Below are 19,220 nucleotides of genomic sequence, written 5' to 3'. Positions count from 1 at the left end.
GTGCGTCGTTTCCGGTCTTACGTCAGACGTACGCACGGACGCCGCGGGGGACGCACGTTGGGCGGCGCGGATTGTTCTAGCAAAAGCGGCGGCGGCGACGATGATGGCGGCGGCTGGAGCCTGAGCTCGGGGTCAGGGCCTCAGTCATCCAGGACAGGGAGCGGGGAGGCGGCCGGTCAGCCTGACATCACCCCCCCCCCCCCCCAGGGACACAGAGACCCCGCCGGCCCGGAGCCGGGGGCCCGGAGCGATGCAGACCCAGACCTTGACTCCCCACGTTTACTGGGCTCAGAGGCACTGCGAGGTGTACGTCAGGGTCGAGCTGAGCGACGTCCAGGTGGGGAATGGGGAGCGGGAGAGATGTTCTGGAGCGGGGAATGGGGAGAGATGTTCTGGAGCGGGGAATGGGGAGAGATGTTCTGGAGGGGGAGCGGGAGAGATGTTCTGGAGCGGGGAATGGGGAGAGATGTTCTGGAGCGGGGAATGGGGAGCGGGAGAGATGTTCTGGAGCGGGGAATGGGGAGCGGGAGAGATGTTCTGGAATGGGGAGCGGGAGAGATGTTCTGGAGTGGGGAATGGGGAGCGGGAGAGATGTTCTGGAGTGGGGAGCGGGAGAGATGTTCTGGAGCGGGGAATGGGGAGCGGGAGAGATGTTCTGGAGTGGGAATGAGAACAAGAGATGGCCCGGAGTGGGAATGGGAGCAGGAGCTGTTCTGGAGATGTGTGTGTGTGTGTGTGTGTGCAGTTCCTCTGTGATGGTAGACTAATCCACACAGAATGAATTTGCATCGAGATCTCCATCATTGGATCACTCGGTCTACCAGGATGGTGGAAAGCAGACTGGACGGACCTCGGTCTGTTTCTGCCCAGCAATTCCTGTGTTCCGGAATGGAATATCCAAGTCCTGACGCAGCAAAGCTGACCTGGAGCAGAGGACGTGGGTTCTAACGAGTGTCTGGGAGTTGGCAGTTTTCTTGTGCTGGGTTTGATCGGAGTGGAATGAGAGGGTGCTTCGCCTTGCAGTGAGGGATAGTGTTTCAGCCGCAGCAACTCCCAATTCTTCTTCAGGTTTATGAATAATTAAGCATCTTGATTCATGTTGCACATCTGGTGACCCATGGGATGGAATAACATTACCATCTTGCGCTACTTATAGTCTCAAAAGCACAAGTTTCCTCTTACTAGCTTAGAAAGCAAAACAGGAAGCCAAATAAGAAAAATTCTGCACTGGAGCAATGCATACTATTTACACTGCCATCTAATATAAAATGAGCTTGTCGCGGGCAAAGAAGCTGCTGGAAGGAGAATAATAGACAAGGGGAAGGACAAAAAGGAGAAATAACAGCCGAGGCTTTTAGATTAGAAAAGATTAGACACATGGTCTGGTTTTACTTAGCACGTATCCTGTTCAGTTCCTCTGAAATCCATTTAATTGTGGAGTCCTGTAGCTCAGTGGTTAGAGCACTCGCTTTGCAAGCGAGAGACCTGAGTTCAATCCCAGGCAGAGGGCGAAACCTTGGGCAAGTTTCCTTACTCCACACAGAGCCCTAATAATAATCCTCCAAAACAAAACAATAATAAATTGGTCATTTTCAATCTACGACTGTTTGTGGTACATTGCTGTGCGCAATTGGCTGCCGCGTTCGCCCACAAATATACAGTCAATTCACTTTACACTGTGTTCTGTGAAGCGCTTTGGGACGTCCTCCCGACGTGAAAAGCGCAATATCAAATGCAAGGATTATTATTATTATTAATTGAACATATAGAAAAGCAACTGCCAGATCATTTTATTGAAGCAAAGAGTTGAAGATTGAAAAAGCCCCAAAAAGTCCTTTATCACTGCGTGTTCAATTATTTACACCACATGCTGTAAGCATCTGATGGCTATTTTAGAACTGAAGTCCTGTGCAGCATGATATTAAAGCCAAACCCTACCAGGAGCTTAGTATGCAACAGAGGTATTACGAGTATGTAATTTGGTTATGAGCGAGTGAGAGGTGGATATACAAATCATTTTGTTTTGCAGATTTACATATATGTTATCAATTGAAAATCTCTAGTTCCAGCAACTGAAAATTCAGTGGCACAGTTGCTGTTTGCAAGTTCTAACGTGTGTGCAGATAGTAAGATGAAAACGGGCAGACTTAGATATTTTGATGTTAGCGCTCGGATATGGGTTTGTGGAAGCCAAGTCAGCTAAAGATTGTGCAGCAGATGTACTATATTCTAATTTGAGGGCATTGTGAGAATGTGCAGTCCTCTCTGTTCTATATAATAATAATCATCATCCTTACATTTGATATAGTGCCTTACCACGTCTTCAAGACGCCTCAAAGCGCTTCACAGAATATACTGTAGTGACTGTATTTTTTGGGCGAAACTCGGCAGCCGATTGCGCACACTTGTATATTCTACACCTGTATATTCATGTACCATCAGATTTACTGGACTGTGAGTTTGGAATCTGTTGAGTTCCTTTAGCAACTTCAACAGATAGACAATGTTCTATCTCCCTTTGCTTGACTAATTCACTTGCATATTGATTATTCTTGTTTCCCGGAAGGACAAGATCTGTCTGTTATGGAATATATTCCACTCGTCCTGTTTTGCATATGGAGTAAAAGATTAAAATAAAAATGTGTGCATCTCTTGTCATACATGTTGAAAATGCAGGACTCGTGATTAACTTTTGTAGTTGATGAGGCTCTGATCAACCATTTTAATCTGAGGTTATTTGAACATTTCTGCTATTATTTTCTCCCTGAAGGTTGAAAACCTTAAAAAAAACTTAAAACAAATTCTGGTTTAAAAAAAATTACATCAGATTTTCTGTACATTTTTTTAAAAAAGGCAATGGCTTCCCTCTTTGAGATCTTCCTGTTCAACAATATAGTTCCTCAGAACAAGAGAACAGTCGGTAATTTGCTCTCTGTCTTCTCAAAATGGGGATTCTTATCTTAAGTGTTCCAACAACCCTTTCACTTTCTAATTCACATTCTCAACTCAATTAAGAACTTACCATTAACTGGCAAGTAATTCCATTGTGGAGAATCGCATAGGAATAGGAATTGTTTCAATTTGAAGTACATCATCTTAGAAAAGTACTGTGTAATTGGTGCTATTTTATATTCTTTCCACAGAAATCTGACATCAGGATCTCTGAAAACACACTATTGTTCAGCGGTAAGATATTGTTCACACATAACTCAACACTTTTTTTACGGTGTACATGTAGGAGTATTTTTTTAAAAAGTTTCTCTGTTACTTTTTTGCATTGTTTAATTCCAAGGGCTTATTAGAAACATTAATGGGTTAGATCAGCAATAGGAATACAATATCACACAAATATGCATTAGGCAGCTTGGTATATTTCTCACCATTGACACAGTCATTGAAAATCCTATTCTAAGAACATAACGGAAAGATTGCTATGTTTAGTATATTAATAAGCCTCTCATTTACTTCCAGCACGTGGTCATGGTGCTAAAGGAGACAATGCATATGAATTTCAGCTCGAGTTCTTGGAAGCTGTCGATCCTAAGGTATGTATCATGTTGTTGTTTGCAGTTCAGTGTCAAATGAAATTTGCCTGATGCTAGAACGTCCTGTAACAGAGAAAAAAATGGGGATTTATTTTTGAAAATATCTTGGGTTTTTTTTAAAATTTGGGTTCAAATTTCTGACATTTAGAAGCCTAGTAAGTATTGCCTGGGGGTACAGGGCTATTGTATATGCAGCTGTATTTTGGCCTACGGAAACTTAGATAACTTCATTGTATATAAGTAGTTAGTCAAATACTTTTGCTGGTATATTTACAATGTTTTTATAAAAATGATTTTTTTTGTGTGTGTGTATGTGTTGCTAGCCACTGTTCAAGGTTACTGAGAGACAGGTGAATATAACTGTGAAGAAAACCGACAGCAGATGGTGGGACAGACTGACCAAACAGGAAAAAAAGCCAATATTTTTGGCTCCGGATTTCGACCGCTGGTTGGATGAATCTGATGCTGAAATGGAACTCCGAGAAAAGGTAAAGATACAATGAAAGTGGGTTCATTCAATTATAATCACCTGACCTCTATGGGACTTGGGTTTAAACTTATCCAGGCTAAAGAAATTATTTTGTGTAATTTTGCTCAAGTTCTTAGTGGGCAAAAATATACAGTGACGACCTGATATGATCAAATTTTTGCTCAGGATTTCCCACCTTCCCAGTGGGGAAACATCTGACTTCTGTTTGGTGCCTCCCCATCAGTAGACACAGCAGCTGATCTTACAATGTTTTTAGTCTTAACAGCTCCACTCTTACCCTCCTGCCCTTCTTTGTCCAATATCTCTTTCACTTAATCTCTCTTATCTCAATTTAAAAACTTGAATATTTTCTTGTGATTCTATCATCATTCACCAAATGATCCTAGTGATTATAAATGATCTTTTCCTCACAATTGTGGCAGTTATTTTGAACCTTTGCATTTTCTGTTTGTAGGAAGAAGAACGGATTAATCAAATAAGCGTTAAGTCCAGGGTTCGAAAAGACCGTAAGTAAACAAACTAGTAATGTGACTTGCTTACAAATTGTAGAATGATGGAGCGTTCATATAAAAATGTTTAATTTGATAACCACATTTGAAAAAGACAAAAAAGATATTACATAGAATATACAGCACAGAAACAGGCCATTCGGCCCAACTGGTCTATGCCGGCATTTATGCTCCACATGAGCCTCCTCCTGCCTTTGCTCAACTAAGCCTATCATCATAATCTTCTATTCCTTTCTCCCTCATGTACCTCTCTAACTTCCCATTAAATGCATCTGTGCTATTTGCCTCAACTACTGCTTGTGATAGCAAGTTCCACATTCCCACTACTCTCTGGGTAAAGAAGTTTCTTCTGACTTCCCTAATTGATTTATTAGTGACTATTATATATTCATGGCCCCTGGTTTTGGTCTCCCCACAAGTGGAAACATGTCAGGGTTTCATGTCTGTGTCAGTGTTCTCTATATTTTCTTTTTAATTGTTCCCTATTTTAAAATAATATTAAGTGACCCCTGTTATTTTCTTTCATTCTGGCAGCCTACATCACCATAAAGAAAGGTTACTTATTTATGTACAACTTGGTGCAGTTCCTGGGGTTCTCCTGGATCTTTGTCAATATGACTGTGCGACTCTTTGTGTTGGGCCAAGGTGAGTGAGTGCCTCTGGGGAACTGTACAACTCGTTAAACATTGTTAAAAACTGTGATGGTTTAAAAAAAATACACTTCTGTGCCTCAACAATTTGTGAATTGTATCTGACACTTAGTACAGTGATTAGTTTGCTTCTAACAGTACTCCAACATGGCAGTTGTTTGGCAATTGTTCAATACTTTTTTATAAGATGCTCAATAGAGAGACTTGAATACCTCAGAGCTTAATGTTTGAAAGACCATGCTGGAGTACTGTTAGAAGTAAATCAGTAGTGTCGTTTACAAAAAGTGTAAAATAAAACTCTACAAATGGTTAACTTGTTATAAAATTTTTAACCCTATGGACACCGGGCATATCATATCTCCTCTTGAACCAGGAAACTGTTCCACTCATGTCTGTTTTGACTGAGTCAGGGAATAAATAGTTCCATAGTTGACACTATATTTACATGGTTACTGTTCATGAAGTTTGTGGAACGCTGTTGTGCGCAATTGGTTGCCGTATTTCACCACAAAATATATAGTCAATTCACTTGACAGTGTATTCTGTGAAGTGCTTTGAGATGTCTCCAAGATGTGATAAGGTGCTAGATCAAATGCAAGGATTATGATTATGAGTATTAATGCAGTTTTCTTTATTTGCAGATTCGTTGTTTGACACCTTCCATGCAGTTGGAGACGTGATGTATTTTTGCCAGATCTTTGCAGTTTTGGAGATTATAAATCCACTCCTGGGTCTAGTCAAATCAGGACTGGTGCCTGCCATAATCCAGGTGCGGTATGAGCTTCAGATCACTGAATAATTAGAGGAATAGTAAATTCAGTATTCTACTCTTCCTTCATTTAAATATGTAGATTTCCTATCTTTGTCTTCAGTCTGAACATTTCCCAATTTTTTTGGGACGGGGCTGGGTGAGTGGAATAATGAGTGGGAACCTTGGCTTTTAGTAACAAAAAATCTAGCTCCCTAACTCTAGGACACAGAAGATATTAACATTGTGCTTTGATGCTCTGTCTGCTCCAGATAGTGCCTCTTGCTCCCCTCGCAAGGTCTACTTTTCTTCTCCCTTTCTCTTTGCATTTACAACAACTTGCATTTAAATAGCGCCTTCACTGAGCGCTTGAATTTAGCACCATTCCCTAATTTGTTTCTGCTAATGTTCAATTGCTAGCCATACTAACTGGTTTTCCAATTTGAGTGGTCTTACCTCACCCCGGAGAATAGTGTAGGAAATTATATCTGTGAATATCTTATCTGTGCAACAGTATCCTGTGATGAATAGATTGCCTTCAGCTTGTTACTGCTATGTCTGTTAACCAGTAAACACATAACTATTTGTTTTAAACAGGTGATTGGGAGGAATGTGATTCTGTTTGTGGTGATTGGGACTCAGGAGGAGATGCAGAACAAAGCAGCGGTGTTTGCTGTCTTTTACCTGTGGAGCATCATTGAAATGTTTAGGTTTGGTATCTTCCTTGGTTTCTCGATCTAGAATTTTAAATCTGTTATTGGACCAAAGGATCAAGCTACTGGTTTGTACTATCAATGTTTCCTGTGGCCTCAGCACAAATGAAACTGCATAGTCAGAAAACTGATGGGCCAAATATTCTGTATTAATAAGACAAGCTTACAGTGAGCATGATTTATCTGTTAGGAAGGAAGCTATAAACTATGTAGGTTTGCAATAAGTTTTGTTGCTATTCTCTGCTATCTCCTGCTCCCCTTTACCACAGTATCTCTAGTCACAGTGAATGTGAGCATTCTTTCACCACATGTTGTTGGTTTCAAAACTACTGTATTTCTAAGGGTCCGAAGTAAAACAAATTCTGTCTGAAACCTGTTCCTGGTGAGCGCACCCTGAGCAACGCGTAATTTAACATAAGCTGTAAATTTGCAGTTGAAATCCCAATGATGAATTGTATAGTTTTAAATGAACTCTCCCTCCACACATCCCAGATCATCTGTGATTCCAGTTCATTGCCGTAGTAGAGTAGCATCTCCAAACCACCCCAGAGAATTATAATCTGTGGTTTATCTGTTTTCAAGATACAGTACATATAAGTTCATTTCTAAATTGTGTTAACTTTGCTTATTAAGCAAAATTGTACGTGAAACTGATGTACTTAAATGTACTTTCTTTTGTTGTCAAAACTGAAATAGGTACCCATACTACATGCTTTCCTGTATAGACACTGAATGGAAAATACTCACGTGGATTAGATACACGATTTGGATTCCTCTGTATCCATTTGGGGTCATTGCAGAAGGTTGGTTATGACGTTCTTGGATGTTTTCCTGTAGAGTTAAAAAAAATGAAGTTGTGTCACAGTGCTGGTATTGACTTAGATAAACTCAGCTCTTTTACCTGAATTTCTGTGAATTTCTGTAGGATTCTGAGATCCACAGCTTGAAACTACATGTCAAGTTACACTAGGTACCAAAATGTGATATGATGAATGGAATAGAAACGTCATACTGATGCAGTAGAAATATCTAAGTTTAGATTTACTTTGGGGTAGTAATGCTGAAGGTTTACTCGTTTGATCTATGAGAACTTAACGTTGATTAGTACCAAAGGATTTCCAGGATGTGTATTATGACCAAATTCTTTCCTTTTGCCTTCTCCAGCCGTGTGTGTTGTTCAGTCCATTCCACATTTTGATGAAACGGGAAGGTTTAGCATTGTGCTGCCAAACCCATTCAACATCTCGTTCGGCTTCTCCTATTTCTTACAAGCCTACCTTATTCTGATGTTCCTAGGTGAGTTCTGGGCTCTGATCTCTATTGCTAAATTTTCTGGCGTTTCGCCCCCAAAATATACAGTCCATTCACTTTACAGTGAATCCTGTGAAGCTCTTTGAGACGTTTCAAAGACATAAGGCGCAATATCAAATGCAGTATTATTGTTATTGTCAAAAGAACCTGGAGCTTTGTGGTAGAAATACTAACATAGCATTACTACAATAGTTACCTTAATTTTTTTTTAAATTGTGTTAACACATACTTTTAGAGATGACCTAAATGTACAGTAGTCCCTTGTATATTCCAACTTGATTCTTTCTTGATTTTCAGGGCTGTTCATTAATTTCCGTCACCTGTACAGACTACGGAATAAGCGTTTGAAACCAAGGAAGCGCAAGATGAACTAGAGGAAGCCCGCGTCTGCTTCTTTCAGCTGGTGAGAAACCGTCCTCGAAGAGTTTCACTACAGTGTTAACTTGCTGCCTTTATTGAGCGTACTGTAATTTTCAGGAAATAATAAAAGCCATTGCAAAGTAAATCCTCAGTCACCAATCGTACTTCTGCTACAATGATGGCTTTGACCTCTCATTGTTCAGAATTGTTACTCGTTGCGAGGAATGGTTTTGCAGTGATGTTGAACACATCCCATCAAAGGTTCAATTTAGTCTTTTAATGTTTTCTGTATAAATGTACATTTGATTAAATCCAATCTGTTACGATTGTGAGGGGGGCTGGGGAATGAGTTGTAGCCAATTATTTTGCACTCTTGCTGAGCAATTTTTAAAAACAAATTGAGTAATTGTTATCAATTAAAATGATTGCACATTGTAACAATGTAAGTTGTAATTATCAAAAGTAATTGAGGAATGAAGTGTGATAGCATCGGTCAGTGGAGGAGTTAATATTGTTGATGGGCCTGTCTATAATTAAATAACTTAATTTTAAAATATTTTAATTAACTCCTTTAAGTCACTTCATGATATACTTTTCTTGAGCTGAGACCTACTCCCAGGTTGTAGCTGCCTTGTAACCACTTGCTAGGAGTTAAACAGCAGTCGAGAGATTGCCTGCATTTTTTTTTCTCTTTTTACTTCCACTGGGCAAGTACCACAAAGACCAAGAACTCCAGGGCGAGGAAATGCAGAACAGGCTTGTATCCTGACCCCCGTTCATATCCCGCCATTCTGTGCACCAATTCAACCTCAAGGTTGCTGCACACCTAAGCTGCTTTGAAAATGTGCTTAATGATGCATTTCCACATATAAGGCAGCTATTTAAAAGGATTCATTTCAATCGACTGATCAAATACGAGAGTGAATGGCAGCCTGACGTCCGAGTTATCTCTTAAACTACAAACTAGAAACTTGATTGGTTCACGTTCCTGAATTGAATCCCAGAATGTGATGGCTGAAATTCGGTCAAAGCCGTTTTATAATCTGTACCAGTGACTACTTTCACTTTTAGTCTCTCATGCTTTTCATGTAAAATGTTTTAGTCCATTTTGCTTTTAAAACATTGCCACACCACTTAGAAAAAAAGGCCAATTTTATGATCTTCAGCATGAACATGGAATTTTTTTTATCAGTAATTCAATCAAGTGTTTCTGCTGACGATATCCCAATGTTTGAAAAGTTGCTATGAATGGAGAAATGCTGGAATAAAACTGAGTTAATACATTTTCTTTTTCATCCCATTCAGATGATCTTATTGCTCCTAGTATTAAGATAGAAACTGATCAAAAGATTTTAGTAAAAAAAGACCTAAATATAAATGTATGAACTTATCACCCAAATGTGCATTAAGCTTTGAAAAAAAATGTGTTCACTAAATTCACGACTGTTTGTGGGGCACTGATGTGCGCAATTGGCTGCTGTATTTCACCCACAAAATATAGTCAATTTACTTTATAGTATATTCTTTGAAGCGCTTTGAGATGTCTCTAAATAAAGCGCTATATCGAATGCAAGGATTATTATTATAAGTTTATAGATTGAAGTCAGCAACTGTATTTCACTATAGATGGCTAATGTACATCAGTAATTCATTCTAATTAATGTTTGATTTAGACTATTGCATTATTCCTATAGGAAGTGCATGTTCACAAATGAATGGATGCATGTGATCTTCAGCTTTAGTTCCCAAAGGCTTGTGGGTTTCGAATATGGAAGGGACATGTCACCAACTGTGAGATTTCCATAATCTGTATTTGGGGGTCATTAAAAGATCAATAAAACAGTAAGTCAAAAAAAACAAAGGTGTAATTTATTACATCATAAAAAAATTAAACATCCAGTAGATATCTAATGTGAAATCTTAAAATAAGGACTAGGAAAGAGTTTTAAAAATGAATATTGACTACTTTGTGACAAAGCTATTCCTTCACTACCCTGCCCACCTGCCACAATTTTCTCCCTTTATCCTGACTTTGATGGTAGAGACATTTCACAACTATCAGTACCTGCACCCAAGTGATTTTTCACGTGTGAGCGTTTGCCTGTTTGATCATGAAGTCTGATTCTGTCCTAATCCAGAACCCACAAACCATTTGCACTTTCCAGCAGGTGTCTCTGGATTGTGTTGAGCAGGAATCCCAGTTAATTATTCCCTTGCCCAGTACTCCAAGGCCTATTGTGCTACCCCTACCCCCATTACCAGCCTCCAGAAATCTGTAAAGTCAGCCAAGCCGAGGCATTTAAACCTCAGGCCTCCGTGCTCTGTATAACAGCACAATCAGTGTTGCAATTAACAAGCGAGCCGTGACGTGGGCAGACCATTGGCTCACGTCTTTCACCAGTTGTCAATTTTGCAGCAGAAGATAAACATTTTTAACACATTGCTTTGGCAGGAAGAGGTCAGATGACAATCAAGGGTAATGTAGTTTGACCTGAGTGAAGGCATGACTTTTCGATAAAGATAACACTCTGTAAGCAAACAAATTTTGAGAATTTCTGATATCATCGCAGGTCCTGTTCCCATGTTGCACACAGTGAAGCAAATCCTGATGTTATTATTGCAGGCTCGATCAAGTGATTCAACACTAGTTCAGTTCACTTCAAATCCCATGAAGTTTGGACCCTGTTGCTTTTCACAGGGGCAGGAGGGGGGGCCACACATCTTGTGGTTCAGACACTGTTAAATTTTACTTTTCTGATTGTAATGTCATTCTTTAACCCGTGAATATCTTGCTGCACATTTTCACTGCCTGGCCCATCTCATTCACATCCCTCGGCCTCTTTCAGTCTCCAGCCTAGGTTTCCTTCCATTGTGCAAGTTTTCTCAGATTATTTGAAGACATTTTAATGAGAAAACCTTTGCTGTTAGTCATCCTGTTTTTGCACTTTTTTTTGGAAAAAAAGTGCAATTTGTTTTGTTGTTTGTCGAGTGAGTTAAGATTCAATTTAAAATGCAGACAAATCAGTTTACGAATTGAAATGGGTGAGGGACTGAATTAAGTTGACATAAACTTATTTAATTTGTATCACGTGCATGGAAGTCCCCAGTTTTCAGTGGTTGTTATCTATAAGTGAGCTGAGGCAGTCGGTGCCGGCAGTTTAACTGACCATCGTAGCGACACCTGATCCTAATCTTACCCAACATCCAACATGTACTTTACAGTAAGCAAGAATAGGAAGCCTGGTTCATTCTCCCCATTGCCCAAGCATCCCGCTGACAACTGTAGCCATACACAGCAGAGACTATGAAATACAGTATCAAACAAACTAACATTCTCTTGTTTTTGCTGGTGTGTACTTTATACGTACAAGAGGTAGTACGGAGATAATAAAATAACTTCTGTATTCTGACCCCACTGAATTGTCAGCTTTCAACTGGAGTTTGCAACGCAAAGGCGAAAACAAACTGGAAACAAATTTCTGTCGATACTTTAGCTAAAACGCAAGACTTTTGCTTTTTAAGTTACTGTAAAAAGGCTTGTGTGTGGAGCACTAAAGATCTCGAGTAGACCCTGATGCAACCTTGAGGCATCTAATGTGTGTTCACTGTGCACAGCACTGTTCACTAGATTTTTTAAAAACAAATAGGGTTCTCAGAAGCGAACCAAATTCAGTCTGCGTCCCAATCAGATTCTGTCAGCGCTGCTCCCTGAGAAGTCTGTTTGCAGGGGTGTGATGTTGTGCTCATAAGCAGCATACTCGGAGTTCCCGGTGCTGGCCAATTTCAGCTGTTGTGCGGCGTGAGAAAGCTGAAACGCAGCGTCAGGGTGGGCTGTCTCAGGCAGGAGTGTGCACTCTCGGTCCAGCATGTCCGCTACTCCCTTCAGCAGGTCTAGAAATCCGAACGCCAAGGCTGCCTTTCTCAAGCGATTCAGTTCCTGCAAACGTGTCAAACAACAGCCTTTCTTTTAAACTTTTTTAATAAAATACTGTCCTTTCAAAAGTGCGATCGACATGAAAGGAACGGCACATTTACCCCATTTTAATATCGGCGTCAACCAATTCTAGGTCTTTGACAGACATGAGGAAAAACTGGAGTAAAGTCTTTGACCTCAATAATATGCCTAAACCTCAACCATATCTTACCATTGTGATATTTCCCATTCCCAGTGCTAACCACCCTTCGTTACATGGAGACTAGTCAAGACTAAATCTGTAACAGAAAATATAGCAAGTCCTTGGGGGGAGAGACGGGTGGCGAAGCAGGGAATTTTCTTTCAATGATCATAATGGGTTTAAAACATTTAATCCAGCACGCTGCACTAACACTAGAGGCAACAACACTCAGATCATTGGGGCAGTTTAATGCTGAGCCTTTCTCCAACTTCTGTTTAAACAAAAGATATGCGGTAACTTTTTCTGTTTTATACATAGCAGTATCAGAACACTGGCACAACACAGACAGACAGTTGTCTATCCTACCTTGTAGAATGTCTGTGTCTTCTCAGGAAGTTTCCGAGCATTTCTTAAAATCTTTTGAACGTCCGTCTAAAGGCAAGAAACAAGACCATGGAAAAGACTGAGAGATTCGTAGCATAGTGTGCTCACTGCCTGTGCCGAACCATCCCTCCAAATCCATTACCTTGTTAAAACAGGATAATCTTACATCAAAGCAAGCCTGCACCCACAACAGCAGCAGCATCAAATTGCATTGATTTAGCACCTTTCACGTCGGGAGGACGCCCCAAGGCGCTGGACAGTGAAGGTTTGCACCCGAGGAGGGGGTTGGAGTCAAGAGGTCAGAGGGCAAGGGGAGGCGAGAGGAAGACTTTTAATTTACTGCAGGTTGTGTGTATGCACAATGCACGTACCTGGAGTCCGCTGGGTTTAATCCACACGGTCACATTCTGTGCGTAACTGCGTTTCGTCCTGGGCTGCAGAGGAAAGGGGCTTTTGCTGTCATCTTCACCATACGGATTTTCGGCAGCATCTGAACGGGTACATAGCAATACAGATTAACAGGAAAATTAGTGGAGGAGGACAAACAAACAAGCAGGGCAACCCCACAGCTAATCCGGTGTGACAGCACTCACCTAAAATGGGCCCTAACTGCGATATTCTCCCGAGCCAAGGAAGGGGTTCTGGACCCGGCTCGAACAAGGACATCATCAAGTTGGACTTCTTTTTACTGTCAGCCTGGGAATACAGCATCCCGTACCAGTCTGGGCTGGACAAATCAAAGAGGCACAAAAAGAACGGAGGGGTGGGTAAGCTGCATAGGAACACTCTCAGCAGTACTTATCCATATCTACGACTGTTTGAGGGACGCTGCTGTGCGCAATCGGATGCCGTGTTTCATCCACATAATACACAGTCAATTCACAATATATCCTGCGAAGCGCTTTGAGACGTCTGAACGACGTGATATGGCACTATATCAAATGTAAGGATCATGATTATTATTATTTCATGTCGGAAAGGCGCTGGAACAATACAAACCTTTACGTTTACACATACCATATAATCGGCACCGTTAACAAACTCAGGGTATGAACAAGGGAAGTGGAGACTGAGTGTTCTGGGTGAGGAAAGAAACACAGATTGCGTGGCTAAATTTGGGAGTATATCACCTTGCAGTTCCTTACCCGAGCTGAACTATGGCGACCATCCCTTCCACTTTCAGACTGCCGTGCAGCAGCACACAGAAGGACGGCATTTTGCCAGCAATCTGAGAAGCAGAGTTCTCGTCCTCGGTCTCTTCGGGGATTCCAGTTCCCAGATCATCGCCTTCTACCCAAACAATAGGAAACAAAACTCTTCAGTATCGCTGTAACCCTACCTGCCGCTCCCTTCCCGTTCGCCACTGCTCCAAGGTGCCATTTCCCACGGTAACCAGACAATTCTCCACATTCACCCCGCTTCCCCAGTGACAGAGAAACTGTGAATACCTTCCTCGTAGGGGGATAACTCATCTGCCCACCCAACCCACTGACCGCTACCCCTGTGATCATGACACTTCTACCCCTTCAACAGTGTTGATACATGGCCAACTAAAGCCCTAACTCATAGCGCAGTTAGACACTGCACCCTTCCATATAAAAAACAAACAGGTCTTTTGTTTACAGGGTAAACATTTAGTGTGTGGAATGTATTTGGAAACACACAGCAATTGCAGGTACTAAGCCTCGGTATATTATAATATTCTCTCCACCGCCTTCACCAACCCCACGTAATAGATTTACTGATTCACCACGTCAGTCTCCAAACCGGGCAGATTTCCACAACACAACAGGTACTTCTTAAGCACCAAGGACGTACCTTTATTGAAGGCTATGGGTAAAACCAAGTGTCGGGACAGCACAGGGGGGCTGGAGATATCAGCGATCTTTATAAATCCCAGTATATCCAGCTCTGCAAAGGAAATGTGATAAAAAGCGATTAATGCCATTACAAAATGAATCACAATGAACCTCCCTCCTACCGAGTCCAGATGGACATCCTACCCTGCAGTCAGAGACCAGGAGTGCATCGCTTGTCCCAGACTGACCTGTGTTGATGGATTTTGGCACCGGCTCCAGCTCCTCATCTATGGTCACAGGTTCCGGCCTGGGAAACATCTGCATGTCAGACACCAGGTGGCCGCACTTCAACACAGCGTGGAATGGTGTGTATGCCTGGTCAATCAGTTTGCTGCAACCGAGAGTAAAGAGACGCAGCATTGGTTCCTGGCCTCGCCACCTTGTATGCATACAAGGGAGGAGACCACTTCTTGTATGACAAGGCCCTGATCGCAGAGAAGACACGGAGTACGGCACCGGTGTTTGCTCTATCTCCCCTCCCCCACCCCCACCCCCACACACCCTCCGTAGCTGGCTACCAGGAGATACTGGTGAGTTTGGGATTCACAAGAGGGACGTACCCGAACATTGACTGTACATTTTTTAAGCAGAGAGGCCCATCAATGGTAAAGATCTGTCCTTCACCGTTGTTTACGTCTATCATGCGTTCCAGGATGTCCAATGTGTCTGTGGTCTGAAGCTGAGTAAAGACAAGATAGTTTTTGCTTATAAACTGCTAAAGTACAGCTGGTCCTGACTGACTAATAAAACATTTTCCATCCCATCAATATTTCTCTCACCCACAACAAACTCTTTCTCTAGCTCGGGAAAGAGCTGTATGGTGGGGGCAAGACAACAACAACAACTACTTGAATTTATATAGCACCCTTCATACGGGGTGGCATCCCAAAGTGATAGGAAATGAGTTCTCAGTGGAATTAGTTTGGGACAGTGTGAAGACATTTTAGAGTGGGAACAAAATCGGGTCACAAGACACTTTTCTGCCAACTCTGCATCACTTGGCACCAGATGTGTCTAAATACAGACACTGCTTTCCTTAGCTGTCAATCTTTCCCCTGTTTGAAGAGCAAGTAATTTACCAAAAGTTTTTTTTAAAAACAATATATATTTTCAGACACACATTATGCATAAGATCTGATTTTTAAAATATACAGCGATATACTTTACATATAAATTTATATATAAATATAAAGCAAATATATAAATAAGTATAAGGTATTTCTCAGTACACTGCAAATGGTAATGTCTAAGGAAATGACATTCTCAGAGATCTGTTTTACCTCTTCCAAGTTAGCAATGCACATGACATAGAGCTTTGAAGGAAACGGGAAAGGTAATGGAAACTTGTTCTCTTCCCCGCGATGGTTGAGAGTGGCCAGCGAGTGCCTCAGGGATCCTCGGCCAATTCCCAAACTCCCGTCAGTGACAAGGATTATCTGAGAAAGAGAGAAAGAGTCTTAATCCCAATCCTACCTATTAATCCCAATAATGGGATTACTAAGAATTCTTTAGATCAGAGGCTTCAGCAGGCTGGAATTTTCTGGGCAAAGCGATTAGAGCAAAAGCACAGTCAGTAGTTCTTAGGATTTAAAGCTCATAGTGTTAGTCTTCATTGCAGCAATTTTGTAAGAATATTAATCCTTGCATTTGATATAGCGCCTTATCACATCGTCGAGACGTCTCAAAGTACTTCACAGAATATACTGTAAAGTGGAGTGACGGCATGCTTTGCGGGTGAAACGAGTACTTTTATAAGTCGCATACAGTTTGATAAATTTCTGAATTTCACCAGAGTTTGTGTCTTCTGCTTCCGTGAGAATGTATCAGTGTCATTGGCTACGACTGGTTAAAGGAATGAAAACGTCCAGGTACCTGACAGGGAATGCAGACGCCCCACTCCTCCTGAACAATGTTGCTGATTCCCACCAGAGCGGATTCCAGGCACGTCTTGTCATAGTCATCTACAGTGCTCAATGCCTCCTGCCAACAAAACACATCTGATGGAATTGCTTGTAACAAACTGAAAATTCTCAAGACTTAATACTCCTGGATCAGCTTCCCTTCATCCTAAATTCCTCAACAGAATGAGATCTACGGCTCTTACTCTTTAATCCTCTTTACGTTGACTCCAATAACAATCACCTTTTGAATAAAGGCGCTATTTTGAAGTAAAGAGTTTATGTTTCCAATATCCTGGTCAATATTATCCCACCCCATAAATTCACTGTTACTGTTTATAGGACACTGCTGACAAAGATTAACAGTGACCTTTGCATATATTTACATATAGTATTGCTGCATCTCAAAAAAGTAAATACGGTGTGAAATGTTTTGAAACAAAATACAGTATCAAATGGAATTCCTTCTACTAATAATCCTTGCATTTGTTATAGCGCCTTATCATGACTTTGAGGCGTCTCAAAGCGCTTCACAGAATATACTGTGAAGTGAATCAGCTGTATATTTTGTGGGAGACTTCGAAAGGAGATTTTTTAAGAGTCAAAAAAGTTAACTTTGTTATAAGCTTCATTTAACTTTTCAAACGTGCATTTTCCTTTCTCAAGTCTGACTGCGGTCCTTTTGCTGAAGTCACTTTACCTGCAGAGTGTTGTAGTCTCTGGTGAAGGGAACCATAAGCTCCCAGAGTGAAGAGAAAGCTACCAATGCTGTGAATTCCAGTTTGTAGTTGGTGGCCATGTGCTCGAACAGCATACTCAAGCCGTGGGCAGCGAGGTGCTTACGCTGGTACTCCTCAGACCCTTCCATGGAGACGGGCCGTGTCATGGAGAGAGACACGTCTAACAGGACGACCGTCGGCATGGTTACAGTGGTTACTGTGCTGGAATTATAAAAGTGAATCATTTATTACAATTTAAGAGACGAACACATCTGCTCCACTCAGCTGCACACAAGCACAGCTCTGGGACCTGAGAACAGAACGACATTGAATCTAAATTGCTGTCTAAAACTCTCAATACCCCCTTGAGTGACATCCAAACTGTTAACGTTACTGTGTGCATTGAAGATGTAATCCTTGCATTTGAGATATAAGGAAAGATATAAATATAATCCTTGAATTATCAAAAGTGTGAATGGGAGTAGGTATTCAGACAATCCACATCCACCTTCAGACACTAAACAGCGATCATTTTCCAGCCCAACATTGTACCCCTCAACTCCCTACCTGTGCAATTCCTTTTGAACATCTCAGTAACACAGTCAGTAAGATAGGCATTTGCTGCATTAGGAGACGCGTGATCCATGCACATTTTCAATGTGTGTTTGAAAGTTTTTTTTTAAAAATACCTTTAACCGCTGTTTTAGGGGACAGGTGAGAGTCATTTTCAGTGAACGATTAGGTTGCCCACAACTGAACTGTGAGGATTATTATTATGATCATGAATCAGGACTGTGTAAGAGATGAGTTTGGAGCGGGTGCACCGTCTCCTCGCCTCAGTGGGCGGGAGAAGAGGTTCGGGAACAGCCAGTTCCTGGAAGTCGATCTGCAGCAAAGCCCAATTTAATCCACTTTGCTCGATTCCGAGTGTACGTATTTGACCCCCTTTTGAAAAACAAATGAAATGGATCCGTGCAAACCCCAAAGCCCCTCTTTATTATTATTACCTTTATTATAAGTAATTAATAATAACAGTAAAGCTCTGAGATTTGCAAATGCCGTTCTCTTGAGATCCTGGTCCTCACCTTCAAAGCCCTCCATGGTCCTGCTTCCCCCCCCCTAACTCTGCGACCTCCTAACCCCCCTCCCACCCTGCTCGCTCGCTCGCTCGCTGCGCTCAGGCGGCTCCGGCCTGCTTCACGTCCCCCCGCCCCGCTCGCCCCACCGTTGGCGGGTGGGCCTTCTGCCACTCTGCCCCCCCACCCTCCGGAACTCCACCCCGCAGTCCCCCCGCCTCGCCAGCTCCCTCGCCACCTTCAAGACCTGTCTCAAGACCCTCCCCTCCCCCCGCCCCCTCCCCGACCCCCCCCCCCCAGCTCGGGTCCGCAACTCTCGTCCGTCCAGCGCCTCGGGACGTCCTCCCGACGCGGAAAGGCGGCGCTTCAGCCGCGGAAGTCGGCGGTTCCTGGTGCTGCTGCTGCTGTCATGACCTTAAAAACAATCTGACGTTGAGAGCTGAAAATACCAACTCCCAAATTTAACGATTCATTGACTTCACCCACAAAACAGTCGCGTTCACGTTACATACCGTCTGTGCTGCGAAAAGGGCTTTGAGAGGTGGCGAAGACGTGACGAGAGGCGCTGTATCAAATGCGAGGATTATTATTATTATTATTATTATTGTTATTATTATTAATGATGATGATGATGATGATGATGATGATAATAACCGCCGTAAAGCAAAGCCCTCCCGGTCCGGCCCAGGCCCAGGCCCAGGCCCAGGCCACTGATCCGGCTACAACAGCTACTACCAGCCCGAGGCTGTGCGGCCTACACCGCCAATAGCGGGCAGAGCGGCGCTTACTCGCTCCCCCTGACGCTGCCTCTGGCGACTCCGGCGGCGGAGAGGAGGCGGAGGC

The 19,220-nt window shown here is 42.2% G+C and overlaps 2 protein-coding genes across 4 annotated transcripts; one reads left to right on the top strand and one right to left on the bottom strand.

The window, feature by feature from the left end:
- The first annotated feature begins 52 nt into the window (after positions 1-52).
- hacd3 (3-hydroxyacyl-CoA dehydratase 3) lies at positions 53-10,183 on the top strand. The gene is made up of 11 exons (XM_007905488.2): positions 53-337; positions 3,144-3,186; positions 3,472-3,545; positions 3,869-4,033; positions 4,490-4,541; positions 5,079-5,189; positions 5,836-5,963; positions 6,540-6,652; positions 7,352-7,458; positions 7,820-7,951; positions 8,264-10,183. Exons 1-11 carry the CDS (start codon positions 251-253, stop codon positions 8,338-8,340), a joined length of 1,089 nt encoding a protein of 362 aa, XP_007903679.1. The 5' UTR covers positions 53-250; the 3' UTR covers positions 8,341-10,183.
- ints14 (integrator complex subunit 14) lies at positions 7,424-18,913 on the bottom strand. Of its 3 annotated transcripts, none has more exons than XM_007905507.2 (12): positions 17,283-18,126; positions 16,557-16,664; positions 15,965-16,120; positions 15,245-15,363; positions 14,873-15,015; positions 14,644-14,736; positions 13,971-14,115; positions 13,419-13,552; positions 13,197-13,315; positions 12,808-12,873; positions 12,085-12,263; positions 7,424-7,486 (listed from the first exon to the last, which is right to left on the bottom strand). In XM_007905507.2, exons 1-12 carry the CDS (start codon positions 17,544-17,546, stop codon positions 7,447-7,449), a joined length of 1,566 nt encoding a protein of 521 aa, XP_007903698.1. In that variant the 5' UTR covers positions 17,547-18,126; the 3' UTR covers positions 7,424-7,446. The 3 variants fall into 3 exon arrangements, with proteins under 3 accessions (XP_007903698.1, XP_007903699.1, XP_007903692.1); XM_007905508.2 differs by lacking the exon at positions 7,424-7,486 and adding an exon at positions 18,890-18,913 and having other exon boundaries at positions 10,169-12,263; positions 17,283-17,523; XM_007905501.2 differs by lacking the exon at positions 7,424-7,486 and having other exon boundaries at positions 10,169-12,263; positions 17,283-18,124.
- Positions 18,914-19,220: the final 307 nt, after the last annotated feature.

The sequence above is a fragment of the Callorhinchus milii genome, unplaced genomic scaffold (genome assembly GCF_018977255.1).
Source record: "Callorhinchus milii isolate IMCB2004 unplaced genomic scaffold, IMCB_Cmil_1.0 Scaffold22, whole genome shotgun sequence".
NCBI classification, from domain to species: domain Eukaryota; kingdom Metazoa; phylum Chordata; class Chondrichthyes; order Chimaeriformes; family Callorhinchidae; genus Callorhinchus; species Callorhinchus milii.
Note: the sequence above shows the minus strand (reverse complement) of the source record. Positions and strands in the feature narration are given on the sequence as shown.